This window comes from Myzus persicae, unplaced genomic scaffold, assembly GCF_001856785.1.
Source record: "Myzus persicae strain clone G006 unplaced genomic scaffold, MPER_G0061.0, whole genome shotgun sequence".
NCBI classification, from domain to species: domain Eukaryota; kingdom Metazoa; phylum Arthropoda; class Insecta; order Hemiptera; family Aphididae; genus Myzus; species Myzus persicae.
The window spans coordinates 61177-75117 of NW_019103880.1; the positions used below are offsets into that span (position 1 = coordinate 61177).

General features: G+C 28.4%; 2 protein-coding genes across 2 annotated transcripts; one reads left to right on the forward strand and one right to left on the reverse strand.

The window, feature by feature from the left end:
- Positions 1–912: 912 nt before the first annotated feature.
- On the reverse strand, positions 913–3273 carry LOC111035821 (snRNA-activating protein complex subunit 3). Its single transcript, XM_022317603.1, has 3 exons — positions 3053–3273; positions 1956–2601; positions 913–1632 (listed from the first exon to the last, which is right to left on the reverse strand). The coding sequence occupies exons 2-3, from the start codon at positions 2563–2565 to the stop codon at positions 1124–1126; spliced, it is 1119 nt and encodes a 372-aa protein (XP_022173295.1). The 5' UTR covers positions 2566–2601; positions 3053–3273; the 3' UTR covers positions 913–1123.
- A 5344-nt stretch (positions 3274–8617) lies between these two features.
- Positions 8618–12913, forward strand: LOC111035831 (mpv17-like protein). Its single transcript, XM_022317617.1, has 4 exons — positions 8618–9291; positions 9378–9641; positions 11555–11686; positions 12350–12913. The coding sequence occupies exons 2-4, from the start codon at positions 9390–9392 to the stop codon at positions 12518–12520; spliced, it is 555 nt and encodes a 184-aa protein (XP_022173309.1). The 5' UTR covers positions 8618–9291; positions 9378–9389; the 3' UTR covers positions 12521–12913.
- The last annotated feature ends 1028 nt before the right edge of the window (positions 12914–13941 follow it).

Consider the following 13941-nt stretch of genomic DNA (forward strand, 5'->3'; position numbering starts at 1 on the left):
TTAAAATGTCATTAAGTATTTAACATGAAAAATGTGTTGGTACTAAATACTTATCTATGGTTGGTACCAATTTATTTATTTTGTGTGTTTACCTTGCTTGTGTAAAGTATTCAAATATTCTGTTTGATGTCAAAAAATATTACACGAACAAAAATATAATTTTGCTTTCTAGCTATTAATTATAGAAAAGTATTTTGTGTATTCTAATTTAGTTACAAATGTATAATACAACATTATGACATATCTGTAGGAGTCCAGTGGCTCCAAAGTCTAACATTCTGTCCATGACACGGATTAATATATTAATGTTTATGATTAATATATTAATGAGCACGGTTGTATATATCACTGTGGTAGAAGTAAAATAAAAGTATTTAAAAAAAAATGTATTTTAGACCATTCTGCCCTTTGACACTTCTACCAAAGCTCTACGAACTTCTTGATCCTCGGCATCTTCAATTATTGCTCCCATTTCTTTGTCCCAATCTCCTCTGATCTTCCCACCGATTGTTTTTTATTTGACTTGTTACTGAGTCCGCACACCATACGTGGCCTAAACATCCTTAGATAATCAAGGAGGTTGGGTCCATTGTACAGCCAGTTCAAATCGGCATTCTTTCTTGGCTCATCACACCAGTTTAGGTCCATATATTTTCCTAAGGAAGCTTATTAGTTATTATTATCACCATGTGATACATCTGTACATGACGTAGAAAGTAGGCAATGTATTTATGTATAACTTTTTCTTATGCTTAATTAATTAATAAGTACATTTATATTTTATATTACAGTAAAGGTTTAAGATGAAGGCTCGAGTCATTTTTCTGACCCCTCTGTAGACTCCTGATAGTTCAATAGTTAGCAACACATACCAATCATTATTATTGATCTATAAAAAATAAATACTATGAATAAAAATGTATTTACATTTTACAGTTATTTATTTGCAAAAAAATATAATTAATAATTATACAAAAACATATCTCAGCTATGTAATTCTGAGATTAGATATTTAATCTAGTACTTGTTAACAACTAAACATTAAAAATATAATTTTTCAATTCAATTTTTTCATAAAAAAAACTTATTTGGATTAATATTTATAAGTTAACAAATTATTGTGTTATTTTTTCCATTTTATACATCTATAAGCTTTGAAATTTGACACTTTATCATCTAAATGATCATAGTTATATGATTTAAAACAAGATTCACACATATGATTTACAGTTAACGGGGTTCTGTCATCATCATTCAGCATAACAATACTGGCTACGCTTTTAGAGCAAAATATACAGAACTTTAATTTTTCTTTAGCTACACTTATGATTCTTGGATAATTGGTTTGGCCAAGACAATCATTAGGTTTAGCAACGTTGATTTCATTAAATATAAATAGATGTTCACAACGTCCTAAATGTTGGTAAACATAGGGTTGGCCGATGCATATTTCCAAATCCAAAAGAGGAGTATCCATTGATAATATATTTTCAATGGTGTGGCCATGATGACTAGCCCAACTTTTCATTGTTTCAGCATGCTCCAATGTACATCTATCAGGTAAAGAGTCGACATATAAATTATTATTTATATAAAACATACCATGCTTCAAATCTGAGTTCGCTATGAATTCTAAAAACAAAATAAACAATAATCCATTTTATTATATTTTTAAGTAAAAAGAAATTAATAAAAATGTTTAAAATGTATGAATATAAAATATTGTGAGGTATTAGGTAAGTACACTGATATACATTTTTGTTATTATCTTTTACTAGTGCCCAAAAAGTTGCATGTACCTAATCTCTTTAAAGATCAGACTTCGATTCTAGATGGTACTACTTTGAAGAGTTTATTAACCATCCATAAATCATTGAACCATCTACTGACCACTTATAATTTACATATCTATATAAAAACTCAAGAGGGATGTATAAAAAAAAATGTTGAGTTACCCAATGGTTTATGAGGGTTTTTGCTTACATCGCCACTGATTTCACTTTCTTCATTTTCACACTTAAATCTTTGCTTAACATCTTGAAGAGTTTGTGTGTCATAAAATTGAAGGGATTTTTGGCAATGTGGAATAACAGCTTCATCAGGAACTTGATTTTGTGTCCAGTGAAATGGATAATACATTGAAATTGTAATTAATAAAGTTTCACCAGGCACAATATTTCCTCTTGGAGTAAAACTGGGTAGTGGAGTATACAACTTTGTTCTCTTAGTCTGATAGAAATCACTTTTCATGACATCAAGCGTTCGGAGATTACTACTAGTAGTATCGTAAATAGGAAAAACATAACGAGCACATAATGTCTCCGGTGAATCAAAAACATCTTGAAAATTATATTTCTGTAATTCTGTTTCCCATTTTTTTACTTCATCAGGTAAATCAGTTAAATCAATATCTGGATTAATTGATTTTAATTTTTCAAATACTAGACGATCAGTGATCTTTGACATTTTAACTTGATCAACTTTATAAGCATTCTCTGTCTTAAATTGTCTTAGGTTAATTGGTTTAGATATGTAACAACCAAGAAGTGAATCGCTGAACTCCATTGAAACTGATGATTGATGTTATCCCACTTATTTATTCTGTAAAAATAAAGTTTAAAGGTTATCATTATTTCAAAAAAATAAAATAGCAACAGGTACTTCAAATATTTACTTTAATATAGGTAGGTGTTATAGATTGTACTAAAGTGTATTAAATATCAGTTAATAACTTATTTATGATTATTTTAAAAACATTTTTGTTGATCTATAGGTAATAATTATTGATAAACGTCACCTACCTAACAGGAATTAAATAGACTTAAATTAAGGCATTGAGGTACTAATAATTTATATTTTAAATTCATCTAAAAATATAATTATGCACTAAATATTAATATGTATGTACTACCTATGTAGTTGATTCCTTCTATTAAATGAACAAATTAATTTAAATACACAAATGTCTAAGCAGATAACTATAATTACAGTATACAAATATAATATAATATGGTATAATATAGCCAGCTTACAAACTAAATATTTTACTTACTGTTCGACAAGGACATAAGGTAAGACGGTGGTCCACGATTCAACTGGCTTAATGCGATGACAAATAAATTAGTTAATTAATAACTAGTAACTTAATTTACATTTTACTTTGTTAATTTGTTTTGTATGCAACAACGCAACATGCTGTCTCCCTTTTTACACAGTCGTCAGTCAGTAGTAGTAGTCACACAGATTTATTTTTATATGAACGCTGTTGTGCTTGAATGATAAGACTACCGGTTTTTGATAAAGCTATCATATTTGTTGCCCATTGGTCACATGCGGCCCGCGAACAAATTTTATCATGCCTTTCGACAATAATAAAAGAGTAAAAATCGTTAATAGTATACGTGTTGTAAATTTGTAAGTTACCTACAATTTTTGATCTTAACGTTTTTACCGACATCAGCAATTGTGATGGCCTTTGAAAAATTTCCAGATTCTAAATGTGATTCTAATTTCTAAATTTTCACTTCAAAAATAATTATTGGTAGGCGCAATAAAATAAATCTTAAATTTAACCGCTTATGTGAGCTCACTATCCAATTTTATGATTAAAATAATAATTATTAATTTTAATAATTTACCATTATTTAATTATACATTTGCTATTTGCAGGTACCTCAACTAAGTAAGTAGGTAAATTCTTAGCTCTGCCTTCATGTAAATATGCGAACAACAGGCACGTACACAGAATACAATTTCGGGGGGGGGGGGGGGGAAAATATAGCAATATAAATTGTACAGCAACATAATAAAACAATTTCTTCCTACTTACTCACTATTTTTAATGTGACAATTATTATGCTAAATATTCAAACGTTATGTACCTATGTCATTTATTCAGTGTTCTGAAGTAAGTATATTTAGGAAATATGAATATTAGGAATAATAATAGAAATAATAATAAATGAAACTTTAAATAATATGTATTATGAACGTCGAACAGAACAGAAATGTATTTGATTATTATATGCACATACAATTACCCAGGTATATTAAACTTTTAAGTAGATAGAAGAAAAAAATCCAAAAAAATGTATATGTTTTATAAAAAAAAAAAATACAAACCTAAGTATAAGATCCCATTTTCGTGGTAACATAGCAAATCAATCTATAATTTCTTCCACATTTAAATCAATATTTCGGTATATGTTTAGTAAGGCCAATCTAGTAAGTCTCGTTTCTCCCATATTGTTTCGTAAGTATGTTTTAAGTCTTCGTAGAGTTGAGAATGACCGTTCAGCAGTAGCAGTTGTAACAGGCAATGTGGCCAAAATTGTCAAAAGACTGTGAATGTTTGGGAAAAAATCATAAGACATTGCAGACAAAGTAGTCAATGATGTAGTAGGACGGTCTCTATCAGATACATTTTTCCATTTAGCTAGCCATATTTTAATTTCTGCGTCAAATGTTTCATAATTAGGTAAAATGAACCCCCCCCCCTGTATACGTGCCTGGCGAACAAAAATAAACTGTTTTGAGCAATTAAGATGTATCAAATAATTTCTTTCTCCCTCCGACAGGTATTCACGCTTGGAACAATAATTTCTTATCAAACGATTCTAGTTTTTTTTCTGATTTCAAAAACTTTTAATCGTTGAAACTTGGAACATTCCATTGTCGATAAAATTATCATTTTCTTTACCAAATGAAATTTTCAAAAAATGTTTAACACAATTTAGCTATTTTTTAGGCATTTAAAATTTCGAATTTTTTTTTGAAGTACAGATTAAAATTTTTAATTTCGGTCAAAATGCTTGAAAGTGTAATACAAAATCCCACATTAGTTAACGATATGCACTTTGTACTTGACACCTATAGGTTATATAGTTTGGTATACCAGGTATACTGTACATCAACTATACAGAGCGGTAACCTGTTTACCTACTTATTACTTCCGGTTCCGGACTTCCCTCCTTTTTTTATTTATGTTTTTCGTTTAATTGTTATTTGAAATAGACTAGATATTAGCATATTGCAAAGACCTATGACTTCGACAACTGTTCTGTGACTGTAGCTCCACAACTACCTATATGTCTTATATAGTAAATTACATTTTTATTGCTTCTTAAGATGCATTTATCTGTTGTATCCCCTGTTTCTCTGCACGTTGTTAATACCGGTTATATACCTATATTAAAGTAAGTTCAATACCTGTTTGGATTTGGAATAACTGTAAATTTGAAATTGATATCGAAGTCTGAAAAAATAAATACCTGTATTCAAAACTAAAATTGGAAAAAATGTTTTCGGTCTGAAGTCCTGATTAAAATTGTCAAATTTATTGATAATTACATTGTACAACACAATTACTGTACCTATTTATTTATTTTATATATTTTTATTACATTTATATAATTTATTCAAGTATTATTGAAATTTGACATTATATTAAAAATGTATTAAATTCATTTTATCCATTTTTAATTTTGTATAATATTATACTTTCGTAGTTTCGTCAAAACCACATTATATTTTTAACGATACATCGTGGCCTTTTTAGAGATGATTTTCTATTTTACATTTTTTCGTTAACCACATCATTATTGTACTGTTTATTGGATTTATAATCAAGTCGATAGTCGATAACAATCGGACAATTATATTGCAATCACTGAAATACTAACAGCCTGAATCACGTTTTGATAACATGTCGTGTGCGCATTTCTCAATTTCTGTATCACGCGTACAGGGACATTGACCTTGTTCTCGATATGTGGTAATGAACTAATGTCTATAATGAACGTATTATAATATTGTAATATTATATACAAAATATAAAGAAAATGAATACCTAATAATTTGGTGCAGTGGAGCAGCACTGGCAAACGGTAGTACAGCAAGAGTGCAAGACGCAAGGCCGCACGGAGCACAGACATTGTATCAAAATTTCATAAATGGAAATAAACTTATAAGAGGAAATCTCATCAGCATCAGTATTGTCACTTGTCACCGTTTTACAAATGCTTGAAATCATGGCAAATTCACTTTCAGCGGTTCTCATTTAGCATATTTTGTTAGTTGAAATTTTAAATATTATATAGGTGGAGTGTAGGGTAGAATCGGTGGCGTAGCCAGGGGGAGGCTGAGGGGGCTGCAGCAACCCCCGAAATGTTAATAAAATTTAAAAATTATTTTAATGGTCTATGGTATTCGATCAAAAACTAAACCACCGCTGTGTAAAAAATTGAAGAGCCCCACCCCCCCCCCGAAAAAAAATCCTGGCTACGCCACTGGGTAGAATACTAGAATGTATAGTTATTATTCATTATTTAACTTAAGGGAAACAACATATTATTCTTTTGTTAGGTGGAAGACAATAGTATTTTTTTTTTTTTTGATACTTTAATTTTGAAGAGTGCATTTTTAAATTGTATTGTTTTACACAATTCCAAGTTATAACTTACTATAAGTTATATTCACATTCAGAACACCTATTGATCGTATGTACCCAGGGGTGAGAAATAGCGAAGAAAATTGGAGAAATTTTTTAATTTCTCTTAAAATCTCAAAATTATAACCCCCCCCCCCCCTAGTCAATAAAGGAGGGAATAAACATTTTTATAATCTTCAATTGAACTATAAATTGTATGCTTCTACTGCAGATATTATGTTATTTATTTTCTTATAGAAAAAAAATATAAAATAAATGTCATGTAGGTATTAATAACATACATCATACCTATTTATTTATTATTATACAAAGAGGATTTACACGCATACTAAAAAGTAAAAAGAAGCCAAATATGCATACAAATAAAAGTATGCATTCCTAAATAGAAAAAAACTCATTTTTTTACGAATCAAAATTATAACATTTATATTTAATTAAAAAACAATATCAATAGTCTAATAATCAAATCAATATTTGATTATCTCAGTATGTACCAAAAGCAAAATACTATGGAACCGGGAACCGGGATATCCGGATATACATATTTGGTCATTCGCCAGGCTTTATTGTAACTTTGTAAGGATTTATTCCATTCCCATAAATGTAATTTTCGTTATATTATTTTTTGTAAGCTTCACTCCCTCTTCCAACAAAAAAAAAAAATACGTCAAGAGTTTTTAAAATGTATGGTGGGTCAAAGACAGTTGGCGGCGATCGCCGTTAATCATACAACCTGAATCGATAACACTTGTAATCTGTAAGTGTATGTCTTGTACAATTTAAAGCCATGTACAATTATTTCAATAATAATCCATAAATAAAATCAAAATTTCAATTGTAATATTTTTTTTTTTTGTTAACATAAATTTTTTTTTGAAATTCTATGGTAATTAATTAATTAATTCAATTTGCACTAAAATGAAATATGCAGTAACAATTGTAAAATTATTTCTTTTAACTTAACGACATTATGTCAAATTCGGTAAAAGTATGCCCTAAAAAAATCTCATATTTTCAATCTGTATGTGTCATGAAATAAATGTTGTGCTTACTTAGCTAATCATCAAAGGCGTGCACAAGTGGTGGACGAGGGTGTCCCTTTGGCTTATTTTTGTTATATACAATTTTTGATAAAATAATGAAAGTATTTTTACCGATGTAGTACCGTGATCCGGGGAGCGATGACCGATAATATAGTCAAAAATTCACATCTCCTCCTTTCAAAAAAAGATGAGCAGTGAGCACGGCACTGATATTTAACAATTAGGTAGCATAATATCATACAATCAACCAGAATAACTATGAAATTGCACACTAATCATCTTTTTAATAAGCATGAATTGTGAATTGTGAATAATATAATAATAATTAATGCTTAAAAAAAAAATATTGAATAGTTAATTTAGTTAAACATTCTTAATACATTTGGTAAATAATAGTTTTATCGGTGATTACAGATTACCTATTGATGAAATGTACTTACACACTTTACGAGCATGATGGAGTACTTAAGGATTATTGAATGTCTGAATGTTACTACAAATTTATAATTATATACTTAGGTAATGGCCAATAAGTAGGTATATTATATTATTATTATTTCGGGAACGCAATAACAGCCATAATTTAATTATTATTTCGTACCAAAACATTTGTAGGAATAAGGAATGACCAGCTCCATGATAAAACTTTAACTAGGTAACTATAAAAGATAAAATGACTCATACCTCTATTCATGAATTATGAATAGACGAATAGTTATATTACCTACCTAGTGATAAGTACCAGTTAAACATGAATATCTTAAATAAATAATAATAGTATAGTAAAGTAAATAATAATATTCATATACCTACCCATATACAATTGTATATTTGTATGACATTTTTATTCATCCGAGTTGAAATTTTTATGAAATTATTTTGTCTTTTGTCCCGTCTTTTGTCTTTATTTCTATTTTTGTAAATTTATTCAGATAAATGCTCGTAGAAGTGAGGAAATAATTCTCTACCTTCAACACAAGCGTTGGCAACACTCAAACCAAGTGTTTATCGTAAAAGTACTTGTATTTAATATTTATGAGGTATATCAGAAAAAAAAAATGATACCATGGTCTAATCACTCCAGTCCACCGAGTCGGAATGAACGAAATCGGTTTATGATTAATGATTATGAATCGTTCTAAACAACGGTGGTTGTGAGATAGCGGCTCGTCTCCAGCCAGCCGGACGCCGGGCTTTGATCTACACCCACGGTTAACTGCATTGTCCACGCGGGCCCGTGCTCAGTGGCCACCTGCCATTGGTCGTTCGGCGTTCACTGGACACCAGGTGTCTCGATCACTGTGGCCATTGCTTTGCCACCATGCACTCGCGGCTGACCGCAATGCCGCAGTCAGTAGTCGCTGGCGCGTCGTCGTCGGTGGTTTTGTGTTTGGGTTCGGGTCCGGAACAATATAGGTTATCGATTTGGCATTCGCCCGCGCTCACTCTTAATAGTCTAATGCCCGCCGCCGCCTGTTAACGTTCGTAGTTATTATCAACATCATTTCTATCGTATTTTTTTTTATAATTTTTTTCGTGGATCGTGATCTCGTATAACAGGTAGGTACTACCTACTTACTACCTACTACCTACTTATAATATTGTCTTACGGTTACGTATAAATTATTATAATTATTATTTATTCACCATCGTGCCAGTACCTATTTTTTTGTACAACTGTTTACCTTGAGTACGGGTGAGTACGTAAATACCGTTATTTTTTCATCAAGTTTGAAGTTTTTCCACTACCTACACACGAATTGTACTTGCCTACCCGCCCATTGTTGATTTTCGCAAAACGTGAGTATGCGAGATATCTGTTGAGCCAAATCTAATACTTGAAGCTTACTGCAAACTCACAATATTATAATTAATTTTGTGTTTAGTGTCTCGTAATTATGTGGTCGAAAATATTTAAAGCCAGCAATCATGGACTTGTCCGCGGCGTGGCCATATATTCGGTCACTTGGCCGGTGAGCAGCTTAATACAGCAGGCTCTAGAGCCGTCCGGCAACAAAAATATTGATTTACAGCGAGCGGCAAAGTTTAGCATGTATGGTGGACTCTATGTGGCACCCACTTTGTATGCGTGGATGAGATTTGCCAGTTATGTTTGGCCTTCGATGACAATTACTAGTCATATAACTAAGGTCAGCATAATCTTCATTTAATAGTTATTAATAATAACAGTTAATAAAAATAATAGATAAGATTAGCTTGCAGTAACATAATTGTTTTAACTGTAACTCCATTTAAATATTACCTATGTTAAAATTTAACTTTGTATTTTCATAAGAAAAAAAAATGTAACAAATATCAATAACAAAATTTAAAAAATGTTACTATACAATTACTTAATAGTTAAGTTTCAAAGTCCCTGTTGCTGCTTATTAAAAAAAATTAATTAGTTTGAGGTATATCTATAAGTCTTATTTTAAATTATAAATTATTAAATACCTAACCATTACTCATTTTAATTATGTATAATTTCAATAAATTAAAGGTAATTAAGTTACTTAATTATATAATTTAACTAACAATTTTACTTCTAAATAGGCAGGTATCCAATAATTGTATATAATAGTGGTTTACTAAAATGTATTTATTACCAAGGATTTAAAAAAAAATTAGTTTAGATTAATTTAGGGTATAATATACATTCTTAGTGCACTTACGTAGATCCTATGAAATTATTATTAAACAATAAATATAAGTAAAATTATATTTTAAATTTAAGCGTGTGAAGTATAAGTTGATAATATAAATAACTACTATATTACTACGCACAAGAATTATTCATGTCTTAAATTCTGATTATAAAGTATAAAATTATCATATTGTGCAATTTAAGTTCATAAATCTAAAAACTAAATGAATATCTAGATGAAAATTATTATCTACTAAAATATTTCTGCAAACAGTGATAATACATTTTATAATTTTTCATTATACTTGTAAAATTCTAAGGTGGTATTTATAATATACTTTATTCATGGCATAACTTCATACTAATATAATATGTTTACATGTGGTGATTATCGATGTAATTGTATAATAGACAATTCAATTTTTGGGTTGTAAACTAGATTTCAAGTATTATTTTAACAATATTGTAGGTACTTATAGTTTTATTATATTTTGCCATTATTTTAAATGGTCCAATATAATAATAAATACAATCAATAATCATATGTTTTTTACTACGAGGGAAAAAAATGATTGAATTGGTTTGATTATTGGTAGGTTTTAGGTACTATAAAAGTTTTCTTTCTAAAACATTGACACTAGTTAGAAATTATCAAAAATATTTTGTTTATGTAGGTAGGTACTACAACACTAGAATAATACACTTATGTAAGTACTATTTTTTTTTTTATAAACTTATTAATTACATCATATCATGGTATAATAATATGGTAATTAATACTTTTAAAAAAATGTGTTCAAGAGAAGCCTTAAACAATTTTTTTCTATATAATGAACCACCCGGATAGGATTACTTCAATATAACAGGAAAAATCATTAATAGGTGACCTATGATATTTTATCATTACAAGAAGAATAAATGACAAATAAGATTAAATTCCATAAAAATGTTATCTTCATTTTTGGTCATTGTGAAGTAATAATATTTGAATTTCTATCAGAAAATTAAAAAAGCCAGCCTTATATATTATTAAACATACTGATATTATTTTATACGTCTAATCAGATGGCAGTTTTAGATAAATTATAATACATATTCTGTTTGTCAGGCATCAATAACTAGTTTATTGATTAGTTGTCAATCACTCAATTTGTTAAAATATAAAATTGAATAAAAAACGCTTGATTGAGCAATTATTTTGTTCAGTTTTAGAAAATGAATAATTTAATTTGTCTTATTCTCTTAACAAATTAATAACTGAATGATGTAAATGTTTGAGCTTAATTTATTATAAATTATTTCAAATTAGGAATAAATTTAATTTGTTATGAAGGTTACTATAAGTATAACTCTTTTTATGTATGTATGTAGTATGTTATTTTTATTATAATTTAATTGTTATTTTTAATTTTGCAGGCAGTCGTTGAACAATTTTCATATGGTCCATTTGCAATGGCTAGTTTTTTTTTCTTCATGACACTTTTGGATGGAGGTACAATAGAAGATGCAAAAATGGAAGTTAGAGAAAAATTTGTTTCTACCTGGAAGGTATAAAATTCCTTATATTTTTTTTTTATATATTCAAATACATATTAAGAGGACGTAAAAGCCACGTAATATGTTATTCCTATCTAACAAACATACTTATTATTAAATTTAAAGATAACAATAATATCTATGGCATCTCATAGGCTTTTATTGTTATTTAAATTTGAAACCAAGTTATGAGCGTTTTAAAATTGTAATATTTTACATAGCTATAACATTTTAAGGTTAAAACATTAATTAAAGCCTTTAGGTAAAATATTCTTACCTTTAACCTTGATAATTCAATCTAATATTAATCTAATAATGCAAAATTAATGCTGCTTATCCTAAGTTTGTTATATTGTATGTTTGTAAGATACAGTCAATACATGTGAGTTTGGCATCTTCTAGTTATAAATTCTTGGAAATAGTCTGGGCATATTTCATTTAGTATCTCTGTTTTCACTCTTTTCTTCATAATAGTTATTCACTAATGGCAGCTTAAAGGTTTTATTAAGAAATATTTTGAACATATTATAAATTATTATAGTAAGAGTTTGTGTATACACATTATTAATTATTAATGTCATTAACTAGTATTATAATAGTTACATTTTTAAATAGGCACAAAATAATTTATATGCTGAATAATATAATTTAATTGACATTTTTTTTCTTATTTAGATAGCTGTAATGGTTTGGCCGGTATTACAGACAATAAATTATTGTGTTATTCCTACACAAAATCGCTTGATATTTGTAAGTTTCGCTGGATTGATATGGACTACATTTTTAGCCTATAAAAAGTATGAAAAGAATAAATCTATACAATCAGCTGATAAAACAACTGATTGATAGTTAACGTTTTACATTTATTTGACTGTTATATAATTAGTTTTTTGACATTCTTTGTTATTATTGATTGTTATTGTTATTAGCTCTTTAAACTATTGTTGCCAAATATTGTATCTACTTAAATATAATTTATGTCTGAACTTTGATCAGTGGTGCATTTACAGGGTAGAGGGGATATCATCCACCCCTAAAAATCAAAAATACCTTATATTTAAATATTTTTAAATGTTTGATAATAATTTCAGTCAACATAATCCATTTTATAATAAGTAATTTCTTCACCTCAAATCTACCTGCCAAAAAAATTGTAAATACACCATTTGAATAACATAGTGTTACAACTTGTGAAATTTGTATTTTGAAAAGTTGCAATACATTTAAAATGTTGGTAAATTCCTATTTTTGTTATTTGACAACACTAGTCAAAAGAATTGTTATTTAGTTAAATAATTTATATAAATTCAATTATTTATTGAATGTTATATTATGAAGTCCGATCGTGCGTTTTCAGTTTGATATTAATGGACCGGCATTTTAAATCTTGAAATGTTCATAATCGATCTTATATTAAAAATATTCATAATTGTTTTTATGTTACCATTATTGTACTGATTGAAATGTAGGTAAAAAGTGAAACTTTTGTTAATTTGAATTTTACATATTGTATTAATTATTTTTATGTATTATGTATTATTTATAATTGTTTATGTTTTCTAATTAATACTTTCATGGTCAGTACATCTGATTTACCCAAATTATTTTACCATTCCATTATATATAAAATGTTCTCAATAATAACAGATACATAAATAAAAATATTATTATAATTTATTTTTATTTTGATGATATAAAATCTATATTTAATAGAAATAGGGATATAGCCTGTGATCAGGCCTTGTCAAAAAAAAAGTTGATTAAAAATGTACAATGGTTAATCAATTAGTTTTGAAGTATTTAGGGTTGTTGACCTCTCAACAGAGGTTGTAAATATATATTTTTGCATTATGTTAAATGTGCATGGCTGGAAGTAAGTCACTTTTTTGAAATTGAGTCACTTTAGTCACTTAATAAGAAATTAAGTCTATACATATTGGAAAGAATGTTAAGGGTTTAAGATTTATGAGATTGTAGATTGCAGTGTTAAAAAAAATAAAGTGTGTGCCAAATGAATATTTTTTTTTTAATTCTTAAAATGGAATTTGCTTCCGGGCGTCCATGCTCCCCTTCCCATTTTATTTTCTATAGTTAAATTCTATTTGATTTTATTTTTATAAACATTTTTGTAATATTTGAGTTAACATTGTTTACCGCAATGTGAGTTATGGGACCTATGGGTCTCTTCGATTCTCGCCCAATATACAGCTGTATGATTAAACACATCAGCAGTGGTAGCGTCTTTTTTTTCCTATAAAGCAACTACT